This window comes from Rattus norvegicus, chromosome 7 (assembly GCF_021556685.1).
Source record: "Rattus norvegicus strain SHRSP/BbbUtx chromosome 7, alternate assembly SHRSP_T2T, whole genome shotgun sequence".
NCBI classification, from domain to species: Eukaryota; Metazoa; Chordata; class Mammalia; order Rodentia; family Muridae; genus Rattus; species Rattus norvegicus.
The window spans coordinates 15,526,022-15,545,848 of record NC_141540.1 but is presented as its reverse complement, the minus strand read 5'-3'; the positions used below and the strand labels follow the sequence as shown (position 1 = coordinate 15,545,848).

The window sequence follows — 19,827 nt, the reverse complement described above, 5'->3', positions numbered from 1 at the left end:
CACCAACCTCTGTAAATCCTATGGGCCAGTTAATTTTGTGTTCAGATATCGAAAGTTGTTCCCCCTTGGGAGCACTTGGAGCAAATGTACCCACTTTCACTAATAAGGAAAGACCTGTTGGGAAATTCCAAATATTGGAGATATCATACTCTGTATCCGTCTTCTTTTTCCAGTCCAGAATCACATGATCACCAACAGAATTTATCAGCTGAATGTTCTTCAGAAAAGGGTGAAGCTAAAAATAAATGAAATCCTAAGCTGAAGTTACACTTATATATCTATAATTGAATTAAGGAAATGCTACTTCCAGAATCTAATGTATCTTGTTAATGCTGTTTTAATTAATTTCCATGGCATTAGACAAAGGAAAACTTAGGAGAAAATAACTGTAATGTGGTCTCTACAATGTCAGTTTTTAGAGAAGGTACTTTCATGGAACTCATAGATACACAGGTGATCTGCATATTTCACTGCCTGAGAGTGCCTCATGTTCTTTTTTTTTTTTTATTTTCGGAGCTGGGGACCGAACCCAGGGCCTTGCGCTTCCTAGGCAAGCGCTCTACCACTGAGCTAAATCCCCAGCCCCTCCTCATGTTCTTAAGAATAAAGTGAGACACAAATGCCGCGAGTTCCAAAGACTCAAAATTCAAAACTACCATGAAACATGCCTCTCAAGCCAACTAGACCAGGGCAATTCCACAAGGCTTGATAGTCAATGACTCAGGTTTCAGTTAATTTCAGATGCAGTAAAATTGACAACTAAGACTAGCCATCATAAGTAACTATAGGTAATGCTGTACAACAATAAGTTATTCTTATTTCTCTGAAGCTATAAATTCTCTAACCAACAGTTTCATTGTCTTTACCCTCTAACCACCTTGTCATTGGTAATTACCATTCCACTTCAGAAATACTCTCTGTAATTCTGATCTATATTTGCTTTGCCTATTTTTCTTATTCATTTTAATTTTTTATTCAGTTTCACCTTAATTGCAGCTCTTCCTTCCAGTTTCACTCTTGCACAACCCCTCCACCTCATTGCCATTGCCTTCTCTTCTGAAGGTGGAAACTTCATGAGTGTTCACCACCCTAGGACATCAAATCTCTGCAGAGCTAGGTACAACCATGAAAGTTTGGGTTTTTCCTACTTAGAAATTACCAAGAAATATTTTTGCAGTTGTTACCAAAAGCAGAATTATTCTGTTGAGTGAAGTTTTCTGTAGATCCACTCATCATGTACATAGACATTAAAGTACACTGATATCTTAGCACTGAAATGTATACTACCACTTATAGATCATTAAATGGACAATAAGAAATAATCATAACTAGTTTGAGAGCTTTTAAAGCATCTGATGTCATGTCATTGCTGTTAAAATACAATTAAAGGCACATTACCTGCCAAGGAAATAATATAGTCCTATCTTTATTATCCTGTGGTTGAATTTCTACTTGATGGAGAGCCTTCTCATGGAGACTGTGGGCCACTGCATACACAGCATTGTACACATTGTAACTCTCTTCAGTCATGACTAGCTCAAAAACACCCCCTGGCAACAATTCCAAAGAGGCATTGGGTATACAGTTTTCAAAGATTTTACACTCAGAATGCAAAAGTGGACAATTGAAATACTGGTTCCACAAGATGTGAAGAAAAATGTCTTCTGGATACTTGATAGGGGTGACTTCCTGCATAAAATTTGTGAAATCAGAAATCTCCCCATGATGGGGTGAGAAAGTGAGAGTGCCATGGGCCAATTCTAACATGGTATATTGTTCAATTTTTTGGCCAACCCATTTTGAGGTTATGACCCAAATCTTTTTCATTTCATACTTTCTGTGTTTACTTTGTATTACAATTAATTGAAAAGCAAAATGTCCATAAACTATAATCACATTTGCTGATGACTCTAGAGTCTGCATCTGATTGTGGGTTAGCGGACAATGCAATGATTCCCCCAAAAATATTACTGTTTCCACAAAGGCTATGCAGATTTTATTCTTGTCCAGCTCCTTTCTTAACTCTGATAGAAACTGAGAACCTCTGTTGTCATCTGTGATTAGCAGTCCCACCCAGGTCCAGTTGAAATGAAGCATCAAAGAGGTGATACCACAGAACAGAGGTGTGTCTTTGGGGGCCACCTGGTACACAGATGGAAACTGGTTTCTGCCTATCTGAACAGGATCACACGGCCCAAAATTAAGCTGAAAGAAATACAGTCTTTTCAAAAGGAGAACAAGAATTGCCATTAAAACATGCTTAGTCTTAAGAAAACAGATTTTAAGTTTTGAAGTTTAAATTATGCTCACTATTCCTTAATGTCAAATCCCACTTCTTAAGTGTTTTCAGTAAATTACTGAAAAGTCTCAAGGTTTCAAAATACCTTGTGTACCGTTCATCATTCCTACTGTATTCAAAAGCAAATGGAGAAAGAAAAGAATGTATCTCTGTCTCTCTCACAGCACATAATCAAACTCTCTCCTTTTGGTTTTGCACACAGGAGGTATCTGAGAAACAGACCTGGCTGCCCATCACTCACATGACTTGAACTCACCTGAGGAAATTTGTAAATGTCCAACAAAGTCCCAAAGGTCTCAGATGTTTTCCGTGATATTCCAGTAAGTGCAGCAGCTGATTTGCTATCCTTTCTGCAGGTGTAATTAGGAATGAATTTGCTCAAGCCTGTGAGCCAAGATAGTGCACTCCTCAGAATATTCCGTTCAAAATATGGCAGATTATAAATCTCAAGTCCCAGAGAGGTGTTTGGTAAAATATGGGACTTCACATTGATCTCATTGATCGCAAATATCATGGCCAAAACAAGTTGGTACATTTGTGCATTTATCCTGCAAAGAAATACCACAGCATTCATATAGGGAACTCATAATAATTGTCCCTACAACTATAGTGCAATGGCTTTGATAATCTGAAAGTTTCTTTGCTTAGAAAGCACACTTTTATGTCTACCAAAAAATTCTTTCAATGTAAATATTGTGCTACATAATATTTGTAGTTTATGAAATACTGAAAAGTAATAATTGTTATTTTTTAGACCCGCATCTCTAACTTCTGGATGTGGAAATGTATTATTCTACCATTAAATGAAGTAGACATCTTCAAAAATTATCCACTCTTATTGTCTTTCAGCCTCCAGTTTGTAAAACAATTGTGACAACATTAAGCCATCATACTTTTTATTTGAGGCAGTATTTCTGTCTCTGGTGCAGTTAGATATACATCTGCTGTGGGCAACATAGTTCAATGCTTGTTCATCAAATGCAAAAGAAAACGTCCTATCTTGGCCTTGTTTTTAGCCGTCTTGAGATTATATGTCTTTGTTGTCACCTTTATATATGTCATGGGAGATTCTTGGAGTTTTCCATATCATCTTCCCATCTCATTGTAAGAATACTTCTAAATAACTGGGTAATGCCATTCCCAGTGTGATGTGATCTCTGTGAATCTGAACTCACGTTATCACATGTATTGCAATAATTTTCTTTGCTGTAGCATTCCATAACTTTTACAATAATGTTATCTAGTGAATAATTATAGAATTATACTTCGGAAGGTAAATTGACACATATATATGGAGACAATTATAACTTCAATGTATAATGATCAAAAAGGAAGGCTTCATTATTCTTTTTTGAATATTTTTATGTTTTTACATTTCAAATGTTATCTCCTTTCCCAGTCCCACATACCTCCTTACCACTTCTCCTCTTCTAAGAAGATGCTCCCATTCCAACCCACACACTCCCACCTCAACGCCCTGGCATTTCCATACACTAGGGAAGCAAGCTTTCACAGGACCAAGGGCTTCTCCTCTGTTGATGCCAAACAATGCTATCCTAGGCTACATATGTGGCTAGAGCCATGGGTCCCTCCATATGTATTCTTTGGTTGGTGGTTTAGTTACTGGGGGGTCTGGTAAGTTAATACTGTTGTTCAACCTATGGGATTGCAAACCCATTCAGCTCCTTCAGTCATTTCTCTATCTCCCCCTTTGGGGTCCCCATGCTCAGTCCAATGGTTAGCTACAAGCAACTTCATCTGTCAGGAAGGTTCTGGCAGAGCCTCTCAGGAGACATTCATATCAGTCTCCTGTCAAGGAGCACTTCTTGGCATCAGCAATAGTGACTGAGTTTGGTGGCTGCATATGGAATGGATTTTCCTGTGGGGAAGACTCAGGATGACATTTTCTTTAGTCCCTGCTCCATTCCTTGTCCCTGTATTTCCTCCTGTGAGTATTTGGTTCTCCCTTCTAAAAAGGATTAAAGCATCCACAATTTGGTTTTTCTTCTTCTTGAGCTTAATATGGTCCATGAATTGTTTCTTGGGTATTGTTTCCAAGCTTTTGGGCTAATATCAATTATCAGTGAGTGCATACCATGTGAGTTCTTTTGTGACTGGGTCATCTCACTCAGGATGATATTCAATCCATTTGCCTAAGACTTTCATGTAATCATTCTGTTTAATAGCTGAGTAGTACTATATTGTGTAAATATACAACATTTTCTGTATCCATTCCTCTGTTAAAGGGCATTTGGGTTCTTTCCAGGTTCTGGCTATTATAAATAAGGATGCTATGAACATAGTGGATCATGTGTCCTTGTTATATGTTGGGGCATCTTTTGAGTGTATGCATATGAGTGATATGTCTGGGTCCTCAGGTAGTTCTATGCTGAGTTTTCTGAGGAAACACCAGACTGATTTCCAGAGTGGGGTTTATGAGCTTTCAATCCCACAAGAAATGGGGCAGTGTTCTTAGGCTTCATTATTCTTAAATTTTGTAAAATTGTTCTTTATTGGTGGAACTATAGTTCCTGTATGTATAACGAAAATATTAAAAGCACAATAAAATGTTTCTTTTTTTTTCTTGTTGGAAATATACTTTGGAAAGAGACTAATTCATTGAAGATGATGTGAAAATGAAATGGAGACTGTATTCCACATTCCAGTCTTGGTGTTGTACCATTTTAAAAGGAGAGCTGGATGAGGATATTTTTATTTAATTTTTATTTCTTCTTTATTTTTTTACATCTTTATTAACTTGGGTATTTCTTATTTACACTCCGATTGTTATTCACTTTCCCAGTTTCCAGGCCAACATCCACCAAACCCCTCTCCTTCTCCTTCTATATGTGTGTTCCCCTCCCCATCCTCTCCCCATTACCACCCTCCTCCCAACAATCACATTCACTGGGGGTTGAGTCTTGGCAGGACCAAGGGCTTCCCCTTCCACCAGTGCTCTTACTAGGCTATTCATTGCTACCTGTGAATTTGGAGCCCAGCGTCAGTCCATGTATACTCGTTGGGTAGTGGCTTAGTCCCTGGAAGCTCTGGTTGGTTGGCATTGTTGTTCATATGGGGTCTCGAGCCCCTTCAAGCTCTTTCAGTCCTTTCTCTGATTCCTTCAACAGGGGTCCCGTCCTCAGGTCAGTGGTTTGCTGCTGGCATTCGCCTACGTATTTGCTGTATTCTGGCTGTGTCTCTCAGGAGAGATCTACATCCAGTTACTGTCAGCCTGCACTTCTTTGCTTCATCCATCTTATCTTGTTTGGTGACTGTATATGTATGGGTCACATGTGGGGCAGGCTCTGAATGGTTGTTCCTTCTGCCTCTGTTCTACACTTTGCCTCCCTATCCCCTCCTATGGATATTTTTGTTCCCATTTTAAAGAAGGAGTGAAGCATTTGCATTTTAATCATCCCTCTTGAGTTTCATGTGTTCTGTGCATCTAGAGTAATTCAAGCATTTGGGCTAATATCCACTTCTCAATGAATGCATACCATGTGTGTTTTTTCTGTGATTGGGTTACCTCACTCAGGATGATATTTTCCAGTTCCACCATTTGCCTACGAATTTCGTAAAGTCATTGTTTTTGATAGCTGAGTAATATTCCATTGTGTAGATGTACCACATTTTCTGTATCCATTCCTCTGTTGAGGGGCATCTGGGTTCTTTCCAGCTTCTGGCTATTATAAATAAGGCTGCTATGAACATAGTGGAGCATGTGTCTTTGTTATATGTTGGGGCATCTTTTAGGTATATGCCCAAGAGAGGTATAGCTGGGCCCTCAGGTAGTTCCATGTCCAATTTTCTGAGGAACCTCCAGACTGATTTCCACAATGGTTGTACCAGTCTGCAATCCCACCAACAATGGAGGAATGTTTCTCTTTCTCCACATCCTTGACAGCATCTGCTGTCACCTGACTTTTTGATCTTAGCCATTCTGACTAGTGTGAGGTGGAATCTCAGGGTTGTTTTGATTTGCATTTCCCTTATGACTAAAGATGTTGAATATTTCTTTAGGTGTTTCTCAGCCATTTGGCATTCCTCAGCTGTGCATTCTTTGTTTAGCTCTGAACCCCATTTTTAATAGGGTTATTTGTCTCCCTGCAGTCTAACTTCTTGAGTTATTTGTATATTTTGGATATAAGCCCTCTGTCAGTTGTAGGATTGGTAAAGATCTTTTCCCACTCTGTTGGTTGCCATTTTGTCCTAACAACAGTGTCCTATGCTTTATAGAAGCTTTGCGGTTTTATGAGATCCCATTTGTCGATTCTTGATCTTAGAGCATAAGCCATTGGTGTTTTGTTCAGGAAACTACTAAACTTGATAAACACCTTCAGCAAAGTGGCTGGGTATAAAACTAACTCAAATAAATCAGTAGCCTTCCTCTACACAAAAGAGAAACAAGCCAAGAAAGAAATTAGGGAAACTACACCCTTCATAATAGTCCCAAATGATATAAATTGCCTCGGTGTGACTTTAACCAAGCAAGTGAAAGATCTGTATGATAAGAACTTCAAGCCTCTGAAGAAAGAAATTGAAGAAAACCTCAGAAGATGGAAAGATCTCCCATACTCATGGATTGGCAGGATTAATATAGTAAAAATGGCCATTTTACCAAAAGCAATCTACAGATCCAATGCAATCCCCATCAAAATTCCAACCCAATTCTTCATAGAGTTAGACAGAACAATTTGCAAATTCATCTGGAATAGCAAAAAACCCAGGATAGCTAAAAAAAACTATTCTCAACAATAAAAAGACTTCCAGAGGAATCACTATCCCTGAACTCAAGCAGTATTACAGAGCAATAGTGATAAAAACTGCATGGTATTGGTACAGAGACAGACAGATGGACCAGTGGAATAGAATTGAAGACCCAGAAATGAACCCACACACCTATGGTCACTTGATTTTTGACAAAGGAGCCAAAACCATCCAATAGAAAAAAAGATAGCATTTTCAGCAAACGGTATTGGTTCAACTGGAGGTCAGCATGTAGAAGAATGCAGATCGATCCATGCTTATCACCCTGTACAAAGCTTAAGTCCAAGTGGATCAAGGACCTCCACATCAAACCAGATACACTCAAACTAATACAAGAAAAAGTGGGGAAGAACCTCGAACACATGGGTACTGGAGAAAATTTCCTGGATGAGGATTTTTAAAGCTGAATCATGTCTAACATAATTCAAAGTATTATTGCTTATACCCACAGGTAAGTATAGACCATTTAATTCAGAAATTAATTTTTTGGGACAGATGGTAACTACAGAATAACCCCAGTAATCAAAGCAAAATGAGAAATCCTAATAGACACCAAGGAGTATTAAAAATCTACCACCCGACTGATCCCATCCCACAGCTCCCTACTCCAAAATCCTGTGGGGGAGAGAGTTGAATACCCAGAAGTGCGGAACACACTGAGAGCTAGGACAGACAGCCCCTTCTGTCCATCTTTGCCCACATCCCTGGCCCAAGAGGAAACTGCATGGTGCCTGTGAACCCAGGAATATAGGACCAGTCAGCAGCAGGTACCTGCGGTTCTGGTCTGCATCCAAAACTGAACTGAAACAGTCAAATAGCTCCCTGTATCCAAATCTGGTGGGGAGAGTGCTGGAAACTCAGAAGTGCAGACACTCATGAGAAATCAGAGGAGTCTGCCCTCTGCCCAAATTCCTGACAAAAGAGGGAATTGCCTAGTGTCAGCAGTGCCCCCTGGGAGCAGGGAACAAGGAGTTTTCAGGGTCAGGTCCCTTCTGATTCCTGCTGGCTCCAGGAGTGCCTAAATGCCTGAGAGCAGAGCACTCTGATCTGAGAAAGAGAAAGGTAAAACAGGAGTGCTGACACCGAGGCCTACGGGAGGGTCAAGCCACTGTCAAAAACAGCAAGACAAGCTAACAACAGAGACAACCTGATGGCCAGAGGCAAGCACAGGAACCTAAGCAACAGAAACCAAGACTACTTGGTACCATCAGATCCTAATTCTCCCACCAAAGTAAATACTGGATATCCAATCACACTGAAAAAGCAAGATTTAGATTTAAAATCACATTTGATGATGATGGTGGTGGTGGTGGTGGAGGACTTTAAGAAGAACATAAAACGGGTTGGGGATTTAGCTCAGCGGTAGAGCGCTTGCCTATCGAGCGCAAGGCCCTGGGGTCGGTCCCCAGCTCCGAAAAAAAGAAAAGAAAAAAAAAAGAAGGACATAAAAGACTCCCTTAAGGAAATACAGGAAAACACAAGTAAACAAGTAGAAGTCCTTAAAGAGGAAACAAAACAATCCCTTAAAGAATTACAGGAAAACACAAGTGAGCTGGTGTAGATATTGAACAAACCTTCTAGCATTTAAAAATGGAAAAAGAAACAATGAAGAAAGCACAAAGGGAGACAACAATGGAGATAGAAAGCCTAGGGAACATATCAGGAGTCAAACATGCAAGCATCATCAACAGAATACAAGAGATAGAAGAGAGAATCTCAGGGGCAGAAGATTCCGTAGAAAACATCAACAATCCTTGCTCCCAAACACCATGGGAGAGAGAGCTGATCACCCAGACCAGTGGGAAATCCTGAGACTGCAGGGCAGAAGAGACTGCCACTCCTGCCCAACTTGGCCCACATCCCAAGAGGGATACAGCCTCTGGGCACAGGAAGATAGGGGCAGTCAAGCTGCAGGAGCCCTGTGGTCCAGACTGTGCCCGGATCTGAACAAACCCCATCAAAGAGCTACCGGCACCCAAATCCCATGGGAAGGAGAGGTAGACCATCAGAGGAGGGGCAGGCCCTTCTGGGACAGCAAAGCCAGCGGACAGGAACGATTACACACCTGAAAGCAGAGCACTCTGTTCTCATAACTGGCTGAAAGAAAAGAGGAAAACAGGTCTACAGCACTCCTGACACACAAGACTGTATGACAGAAAAAACAATGTCAGAAATAGCAAAACAAGGTAACACCAGAGATAACCTGATGATAAGAGGCAAGCACAGGAACCCAAGAAATAGAAACCAAGACACATGGCATCATGAGAGCCCAATTCTCACACAAAAGCAAACACTGAATATCCAAACACACCAGAAAAGCAAGATCTATATTTAAAAATCACATTTGATCATGATGATGGAGGACTTTAAGAAAGAAATAAAAACTCCCTTAGAGAAATGCAGGAAAACACAAGTAAGCAAGTAGAAGCCCTTAGAGAGGAAACACAAAAATCCCTGAAAGAATTACAGGAAAACAAAACCAAACAGGTGAAGGAAATGAAATGGAAATAGAAACAATAAAGAAAGCACAAAGGGAGACAACCCTGGATATAGAAAACCAAAGGAAGAGACAAGGAGCCATAGATACAAGCATAACCAACAGAATACAAGAGATAGAAGAGAGAATCTCGGAGGCAGAAGATTCCATAGAAATAAACAACACAACTATCAAAGGTAATGTAAAACAGAAAAAGCTACTGGCCCAAAAGAGCACATCAAAACAATCATCCACCATGATCAAGTAGGCTTCATCCCAGGCATGCAGGGATGATTTAATATACAGAAAACTATCAATGTAATCCATTATATAAACAAACTGAAAGAACAAAACCACATGATCATTTCATGAGATGCTGAGAAAGCATTGGACAAAATTCAACACCCCTTCATGATAAAAGCCCCGGAAGGAACAGGAATTCGAGACCCATACCTAAACATAGTAGAAGCCATATATAACAAACCAGTAGCTAACATTAAACTAAATGGAGAGAAACTTGAACCAATCCCACTAAAATCAGGGACTAGACAAGGCTGCCCACTCTCTCCCTACTTATTCAATATAGTTCTTGAAGTTCTAGCCAGAGCAATCAGACAACAAAAGGAGATCAAGGGGATACAGATCAGAAAAGAAGAAGTCAAAATATCACTATTGCAGATGATATGATAGTATATTTAAGTGACCGCAAAAGTTCCACCAGAGAACTACTAAGCCTAATGAACAACCTCAGCAAAGTGGCTGGATCTAAAATTAACTCAAACAAATCAATAGCCTTCCTCTATTCAAAGGATAAACAGGCTGAGAAAGAATTCAGGGAAATGACACCCTTCACAATAGTCACAAATAACATAAAATACTGTAATCAAGCAAGAGAAAGATCTGTATGAAAGAAAAAATAAAGAATTCTGCTATGAAAATGGCCATTCAGAGCCTGCCTCAATTGAGGATCCTCCCCAAATACATATAGCCACCATAGCCAGACAATATCGCTAATGCCCATTAATGCATGCTGACAGGAGCCTGATCTAGCTGTCTCCTAAGAGGCTCTGCCCAAGCATAACAAATATAAAGGCAAATGCTAGCAGCAAACCATTGAACTAAAAATGGGCTCCCTGTTGAGGGAGTTAGAGAAAGTATTGAAGGAGCTGAAGGGGTTTGTAACCCCAAAAGAACAACTATACCAACAAACCAGAGCTCCCAGGGACTAAACTACCATCCAAAGAATATACATGAACAGACACACGACTCGAGCTGCATAAGTAGCAGAAGATGGCCTTGTTGGGCACCAGTGGGAGGGAAAACCCTTGGGAGCCGAACCCCACCCCCAGTGTAAGGGAATATCAAGGCTAGGAGGCAGGAAGGGGTGGGTGGTTGGGTGCAATAACACCCTTCTAGAAGTAGAATGAAGGGCGATTGGATAGGGATTTATGGATTGGAAACCTGGAAAGGGGACAACATTTAAAATGTAAATAAAAATATCCAATAAAAAAAAAAGAAAATACTTGCTTCAGAGCACCTCTTGGAAACTGTCAATAAATGAACAAAAACTAAGTCACAAATCATGTCTCAACATATACAAAAAAATGAAATAAACCTATATATCTGATCAGACAAATACTAATTAAGATTGGATTTCAACAATGATTGTAACAAAGGCAGCTTAAAAACTCATGGAAACTAAACAATGCTCTACAGGATGACTTCTCCACCAACGTGTAAACAAATGAGGAAATTAAATACTAAAACTCTGTGAAAATAATTGCACATAATACTCAAAGTTACGAAACACAATGAACTTGTGCTAAAGTGAAAGCTTATAGAATTAAGCACTTCCACAATGAAATTGAAGAGATTGCCTACTTTCAACTTAACAGCACACCTGAATGCTCTAGAACAAAAACAAACAAGCACGTGCCAGAGGAGTGCATGGCAGGAAATACTGAAGCTCAGGACTGTAATTAATATGACAGAAATGAGAGAACAATACAAAAAGTCAATTAAACAAGAGCTGATTCTTTAAGAAAATCAATAAGATACAAAAACATTTATCCAAACTTATGCATAGACACAAAGAAAATACACAAGTTAACAATATCAGAAATTAAGTGGGCACACCACAACAGATATCAAAGAAATCCAAAGAGGCAACAGTTCCCGGAACATTAAAGATCCATGTCTACAAAATTGGTAAGGTAAAAGAAAGGGACAATTTTCTTCATAACACTATTTTCCAAAATTAAATCAAAATCTGATATGCAATATATATATAGACCTACAGCCCCTAAAGAAGTAGAAGTCATTAAAATCACCCAACTATTAAAAGAAGAAAAAAAAACATTTCAAGGCCAGACGATTTTAAAGCAGAATTCAACCAGACTTTCAAGAAAAAACAAGGCCTATACTCCTCAAAATACAAACAGCAGGAATATTGCCCAATTAATTTCATGATTCCACTGACACTTTAATGACAAAACGACACAAAGAATAAAAACAATTATAGACTAATTTCCCTTTTGAACATAGATGCAAAAATACCCAGTAAAATACTTGATAACGAATTGAAGGAGCCTTAAGCATATCATCCACTATGATCAATTAACTAGGTTTCATTTCTGAGATACAGCAATAGTTTAATATACAAAAATCTCCCAAAGTAACCAACAATATGAACAACCTGAACACAAAGTATATGATCAGCTCAATAGATGCTGAAACAGCCCTTGAGAAAATCCTACAATGCGTCATGATAAAAGACTTGTAGAGATCAGGAATGCAAGTGACATATTTAACCATAAAAGAAGCAGGTTACACAGCCTATATCCAATACAGCAATTCCTGAAAAATCAGGACCAAGACAAAACTGTCTACTATATTTATATCTATTCAATAGAGAAATTAGAGTTGTGGATAGAACAATAAGACAGGAGAGGTGTTTAAGGGAATCCTAACTGTAACATCATATATCAAAATATCTCTAATCATAGGTGATATGATAACGAACCAAAAATTCTATGATGAAAATCGTACAGCAAAGTGGCTGGACATAAAACTAACTAAAATATATCCGTAACCCTCTTATTTGGAAACAATAATCAGGCTGAGGAAGAAATTAGGGAAACAGCACCATTACCAACAGCCACAAATTATACCAAATATCTTGTGGTTACAAAAACAAATGAAATGAAAATATATATAATAAAAAGGTTAGGTCTTGAACTAATACCATCCCACAGTTCCCTGCACTCAAATCCTGTGGGAAAGAGAGCTGAACACTCAGGACTGCAGACATCCTGAGATTGCAGGCAATCTGACACCTCTGCACACCTCTGCCCACATCCCTTGTCCAAGGGGAAACTGCACAGTGCATCTGGACACAGGGATATAGGAACAGACAGCCGTCATTACCTATAGTTCTGATCTGTGCCCAGGACCGAACTGAACAGGCCAAACAGCTCCCTGCACCAAAATACCTCAGAGGAGAGAGCTGGACCCTCAGAAGTATGGACACTCCTGAAAAGTCAGATGAGACTATCCTCTGCCCACAGTCCAGAACCAAAAGGGAATTGCCTAGTACCAACTGTGCCCCCTGGGCGCAAGGACCTAGGAGAAATCAGGGGCAGGACCCATGGATTCCTGCCCATGCCTAGAGCTGAAAGACAGTCTCCAGGAGCACCAACACACCTGAAATCAGGTCACCTGTTCTCAGAAAAGGCTGAAAGAAAACAGGAAACCAGTTCTAGAAGAGTGCTGACACACAGGCCTACAGCAGGGTCAAGTCACTCTCAGAAAGAGCAAGACAAGAAAACATCAGACACAACCCAATTGCTAGAGGCAAGCGCAGGAACCTAAGCAACAGAAACAAAGACTACTTGGCATCATCTGAGCCCAGTTCTCCCACCAAAGAAAATACTGGATATCCATACACACCATAAAAGCAAGATTTAGATTTAAACTCACATTTTTTGATAATGATGGAGACATTAAGAAAGACATAAAGAATTCCCTTAAAGAAATGCAGGAAAACACAAGTAAATAAGTAGAACCTTTAGAGAAGAAACACAAAAATCCTGGAACTTATTACAGGTAAACACAACCTAACAGGTAAAGGAATTGAAAATGGAAATAGAAACAATAGACAAAGCACAAATGGAGACAACCCTGGGTATAGAAAACCTAGGGAAGAGTCAAGGAGCCAAAGATACAAGCATCACCAACAGAATACAAGATATAGAAGAGAGAATCTCAGGGGCAGGAGATTCCAGAGAAAACATCAACACAACAGTCAAAGAAAATGTGAAACACAAAAAGCTTGTAGCACAAAACATACAGGAAATCCAGGACACAATGAGAAGATCAAACCTAAGGATAATAGGTATAGAAGAGAGTGAAGACTCCCAGCTCAAAGGACCAGTAAATATCTTCAACAAAATCATAGAAGAAAATTTCCCTAACCTAAAGAAAGAGATGCCCATAAACATAAAAGGAGCCTACAGAACTTCAGATAGATTGGACCAGAAAAGAAACTCCCCCTGTCACATAATAGTCAAAACACCAAATACACAAAACAAAGAAAGAATGTTAAAAGCAGTAAGGGGAAAGGCCAAGTGATATATGAAGGCAGACCTATTAGAATTACATCAGACTTCTCACCAGAGACTATGAAAGCCAGAAAATCCTGGACAGATGTCATACAGACCCTAAGAGAACACAAATGCCAGCCCAGGTTAGTGTATCCAGCAAAACTCTCAACTAACATAGATGGAGAAACCAATATATTCCATGACAAAACCAAATTTACACAATATCTTCCTACAAATCCAGCCCTACAAAGAATAATAAATGGTAAAGCCCAACATAAGGACGCAAGCTACACCCTAGAAAAAGCAAGAAATTAATCATTTTGCAAAAAAACAAAGAGAAGACAAGCACACAAACATAATCTCACATCCACATACAAATATAACAGGAAGCAACAATCACTATTCCTTAAGATCTCTCGACATCAATGGACTCAAATTCCCAGTCAAAAGACACAGATTAACAAACTGGATACTCAATGAGGACGAAATATTTTGCTGCCTACAGGAAACATACCTCAGAGACAAAGACAGACACTACCTCAGAGTGAAAGGCTGGAAAATAAATTTCCAAGCAATTGGTCTGAAGAAGCAAGCTGGAGTATCCATTCTAATATCGAATAAAATCAATTTTCAAACAAAAGTCATCAAAAAAGATAAGGAAGGACACTGCATATTCATCAAAGGAAAAATCCTCCAAGATGAACTCTCAATCCTAAATATCTATGCCCCAAATACAAGGGCACCTACATACATAAAAGAAACCTTACTAAAGCTCAAAACACACAATGCACCTCGCACAATAATAGTAGGAGATTTCAACACCCCACTCTCATCAATGGACAGATCATGAAAACAGAAATTAAACAGACACATATGCAGACTAAGAGAAGTCATGAACCAAATGGACTTAACAGATATTTATAGAACATTCTATCCTAAAGCAAAAGGATATACATTCTTCTCACCACCTCATGGTACTTTCTCCAAATTTGACCATAAAATCGGTCATAAAACAGGCCTCAATAGATACAGAAAGATAGAAATAATCCCACCCGTCCTATCAGACCACCCCGGGCTAAAGCTGGTCTTCAATAACAATAAGGGAAGAACGCCCACATATACATGGAAGTCAAATAATGCTCTACTCAATGATAACCTGGTCAAGGAAGAAATAAAGAAAGAAATTAAAGACTTCTTAGAATTTAATGAAAATGAAGGTACAACATACCCAAACTTATGGGACACAATGAAAGCTGTGCTCAGAGGAAAACTCATAGCTCTGAGTGCCTGCAGAAAGAAACAGGAGAGAGCATATGTCACCAGTTTGACAGCACACCTAAAAGCTCTAGAACAAAAAGAAGCAAACACACCCAGGAGGAGTAGAAGGCAGGAAATAATCAAACTCCGAGCTGAAATCAACCAAGTAGAAACAAAAAGGACCATAGAAAGAATCAACAGAACCAAAAGTTGGTTGTTTGAGAAAATCAACAATATAGAAAAACCCTTAGCCAGACTAACCAGAGGACACAGAGAGTGTGTCCAAATTAACAAAATCAGAAATGAAGAGAGATCCATAACAACAGAGCCAGAGGAAATTCAAAAAATTATCAGATCCTATTACAAAAGCCTATATTCAACAAAACTTGAAAATCTGGAGGAAATTGACAATTTCCTAGACAGATATCAGGTACTGAAGTTAAATCAGGAACAAATAAACCATTTAAACAACCCCATAACTCCTAACGAAATAGAAGCAGTCATTAAAATCTCCCAACAAAAAAGAGCCCAGGTCCAGATGGATTTAGTGCAGAATTCTATCAGACCATCATAGAAAACCTCATAGAATACTGTCAAAATTATTCCACAAAATAGAAACAGACAGAGCACTACCAAATTCCTTCTATGAAGCCACAATTACTCTTATACCAAAACCACACAAAAACCCAACAAAGTAAGAGAACTTCAGATCAATTTCCCTTATGAATATTGACCCAAAAAAACTCAATAAAATTCTTGCAAACTGAATCCAAGAACACATCAAATTGATCATCCATCATGATCAAGCAGGGATGGTTTAATATACTAAAATCCATCAATGTAATGCACTATATAAATAAACTCAATGATAAGAACCACATGATCATTTCATTAGATGCTGAGAAAGCATTTGACAAAATTCAACACCCCTTCATGATAAAAGTCCTGGAAAGATCAGGAATTCAAGGCCCATATCTTAACAAAGTAAAAGCCATATACAGCAAACCAGTAGCTAACATCAAACTACATGGAGAAAAACTTGAAGCAATCCCACTGAAATCAGGGACTAGACAAGGCTGCCCACTCTCTCCCTACTTACTCAATATACTACTTGAATTCCTAGCCAGAGCAATCAGACAGCAAAAGGAGGTCAAAAGGATACAAATTGGAAGGGAAGAAATCAAAATATCACTCTTTGCAGATGATATGATAGTGTACTTAAGTGACTCCAAAAGTTCCACCAGAGAATTACTTAACCTGGTAAACACCTTCAGCAAAGGGTCAGGGTATAAAATTAACTCAATCAAATCAGTAGACTTCCTCTACTCAAAGGATAAACAGGCTGAGAAAGAAATTAGGAAAATGACACCCTTCACAATAGTCCCAAATAGTATAAAATATCTCGGTGTGACTTTAACCAAGCAAGTGAAAGATCTGTATGACAAGAACTTCAAGACTCTGAAGAAAGAAATTGAGGAAGATCTCAGAAGATGGAAAGATCTTCCATGCTCATGGATTGGCAGGATTAATATAGTAAAGATGACAATTTTACCAAAAATCAATGTACAGATTCAATGCAATCCCCATGAAAATTCCTACTCAATTCTTTACAGAGATAGAAAGAGTAATTTGCAAATTCATTTGGAATAACAAAAGCACAGGATAGCAAAATCTATAATCAACAATGAAAGAACATCTAGGGGAAACACCATCCCTGACTTCAAGCAGTATTACAGAGCAAGAGTCATAAAAACTGCATTGTATTGGTACAGAGACAGACAGATAGATCAGTGGAACAGAGTTGAAGACCCACAAAGCTATGGTCACTGGATTGGACAAAGGAGCTAAAACCATCCAATGGAAGAAAGATAGCATTGTCAACAAATGGTGCTGGTTCAACTGGAGGTCAACATGTAGAAGAATGCAGATCAATCCATGCTTATCACCCTGTACAAAGCTTAAGTCCAAGTGGATCAAGGACCTCCACATCAAACCAGATACACTCAAACTAATAGAAGAAAAAGTGGGGAAGCGTCTCAAACACATGGGCACTGGGGAAAATTTTCCTGAACAAAACACCAATGGCTTATGCTCTAAGATCAAGAATTAACAAATTGGACCACTTAAAACTGCAAAGCTTAAAAAAACTGCAAAGCTTTTGTAAAGCAAAAGACACTGTTATTAGGACAAAACGGCAACCAACAGATTGGGAAAAGATCTGTACCAATACTACATCTGATAGAGGGCTAATATCTAAAATATACAAAGAACTCAAGAAAGTAGACTCCAGAAAGCCAAATAACCCTATTAAAAAATGAGGTACAGAGCTAAACAAAACATTCTCAGCTGAGGATTATCAAATGGTCAAAAGCACAGAATAATACTAAACTTAATATGTAGAAACAAAAACCATAGTAGGTAAAACAATTGTTCACATTTGCGTACAATAAAGGAAAATTTCAAGTATCACGATCTTTGATTTCAAACTGTGCTACAGGGCAGTAGTAAGAAGAATCCACATTTCATTAGTTTAAAGCAGACAGGGTGACTATTAGAATTGAACAAAAAGGCTAAAAAAATCTAAAATAAAGGAGTTGTGGAATATTTGTTTTGAATACTCTGCAAAGTATTAAGGATACAAAATAGTAATGAAGATAGGCAAATTACTATTTTGTCATTACTCCACTCAAAACAGAGCAGGTTACCTATCACTTTGGAACCTGAAGAAGGATTTCAAAGTCCCAGAGTTCAAAGGCAGTATCTGCTCTAAAACAATCAGGACTTGAATTTGCCCAGTTCACTGAAGTGTTGTGTCAGGCCACTGCTAACATCCCTTCTTGTACAGAACTTGCATAGAAGTAGCACTGGGAAAGGTGAACAAATTGCAATGATCAAATGTGTAACATAGAACTCTGCAATAACATGTTTTCTTTTCCCACTTGAGAGGACAGAAAGACTTACCAAGAAATCAAAATTAAAGAGAGGATCTTGGAAGGGATTATATGGAGCCTCATGATGAGAACTTAGAATAAAGTTCAAATCCACACTTAAACAAGATCACATGAATATTTTTAAATGATTCAATAAACACTTACCATAAAGAATTGTGTGTGTCAAAAGATAATGTTTTCCAATCTATTATTTCACTTACAGGCACGGACTTTAAAACAGGAAAAAATGCACCAATGACCACAGCTCCATCCTGGTGTAGGAGGTATCCTGATTCAGTTAGGCAGGAAGGGGTTGCAATTAAACAGATGAGAGTTCGCATCTGTAGAAACAAGGAGATAAAAAGCCAAGAGAACAGCATATTAGTAGACGTTTCTGCCAAGACCTAAGTTGTACAACCCATGGTATGTAACATATATATTCAGAGTTCATATGGTTGTGTGTGTTTATGTGTGTGGGGGTGAGGGGTTGAGTATAATGGTGTTGATATGATAACTGAGTTATGTCACTCTAATTAGCCCAAGACATTTGCTAGGAGATTTTCTTTCACCCATTGAGAGTTCTGTGGCACGTTACCCTTCAGGCTCTCCATCTGAGGCACCATACTCAGGGAAAAAAACAGGTACTGTGTAATAGAATGTATTCTCTTCTCCAGGCAGAATCACAATTATTTCCTGCAAAATCCCAGAGTTTTATTTAGGTTCTGTGTTTTGGCCAAAAGTCTTTACCAAGAAATTACTTAAGACCCATTGAAAAAAATGACGATGACCTGAAAGGAAATCATTGTTGGAAAAAATAAAAAGGAAACAAAAGTTCCATATTAGGAATTGATGTAAAACTTAAAAATATTCATCTTATGGTTGATATTTTAAGGAACAGGGCAAAGAGAATGGATTGATTTGCATTTTTTTCTACATGCTGACCTCCAGTTGAACCAGCACCATTTGTTGAAAAGGCTATCTTTCTTCCATTGGATGGTTTTAGCTCCTTTGTCAAAGATCAAGTGACCATAGGTGTGTGGGTTCATTTCTGAATCTTCAGTTTTGTTCCACTGATCTATCTGCCTGTCTCTGTACCAATACCATATAGTTTTTATAACTATTGCTCTGTAATACTGCTTGAAGTCAGGAATGGTGATTCCCCCAGAAGTTCTTTTATTGTTGAGTATATTATTCGCTATCCTGGGGTTTCATTTTATTCGAAATCAATTTGCAAATTGCTCTTTCTATCTCTATAAAGAATTGAGTAGGAATTTTGACAGGGATTGCATTGAATCTGTAGATTGTTTTTGGCAAGATGGCCATTTTTACAAGATTAATCCTGCCAATCCATGAGCATGGGAGATCTTTCCATCTTCTGAGATCTTCTTCAATTTCTCTCTTTAGACACTTGAAATTTTTTTCATACAGACATTTAAATTGCTTGGTTAGAATCACACAGTGATATTTTATGTTATTTGTGACTATGTGAAGGGTGCA

General features: G+C 38.5%; 1 protein-coding gene across 3 annotated transcripts in view; it reads right to left on the bottom strand.

Moving 5' to 3' along the window:
• Positions 1-19,827, bottom strand: part of Vom2r53 (vomeronasal 2 receptor, 53) — a 41,103-nt gene that overhangs the window by 17,959 nt on the left and 3,317 nt on the right. The window contains exons 2-5 of one of the 3 annotated variants that reach the window (XM_087555939.1): positions 18,496-18,671; positions 2,556-2,847; positions 1,399-2,205; positions 8-235 (exon numbers count right to left, since the gene is read on the bottom strand). In XM_087555939.1, coding sequence (XP_087412065.1) covers positions 8-235; positions 1,399-2,205; positions 2,556-2,847; positions 18,496-18,671 — 1,503 coding nt within the window. 3 annotated transcript variants of the gene reach the window in all.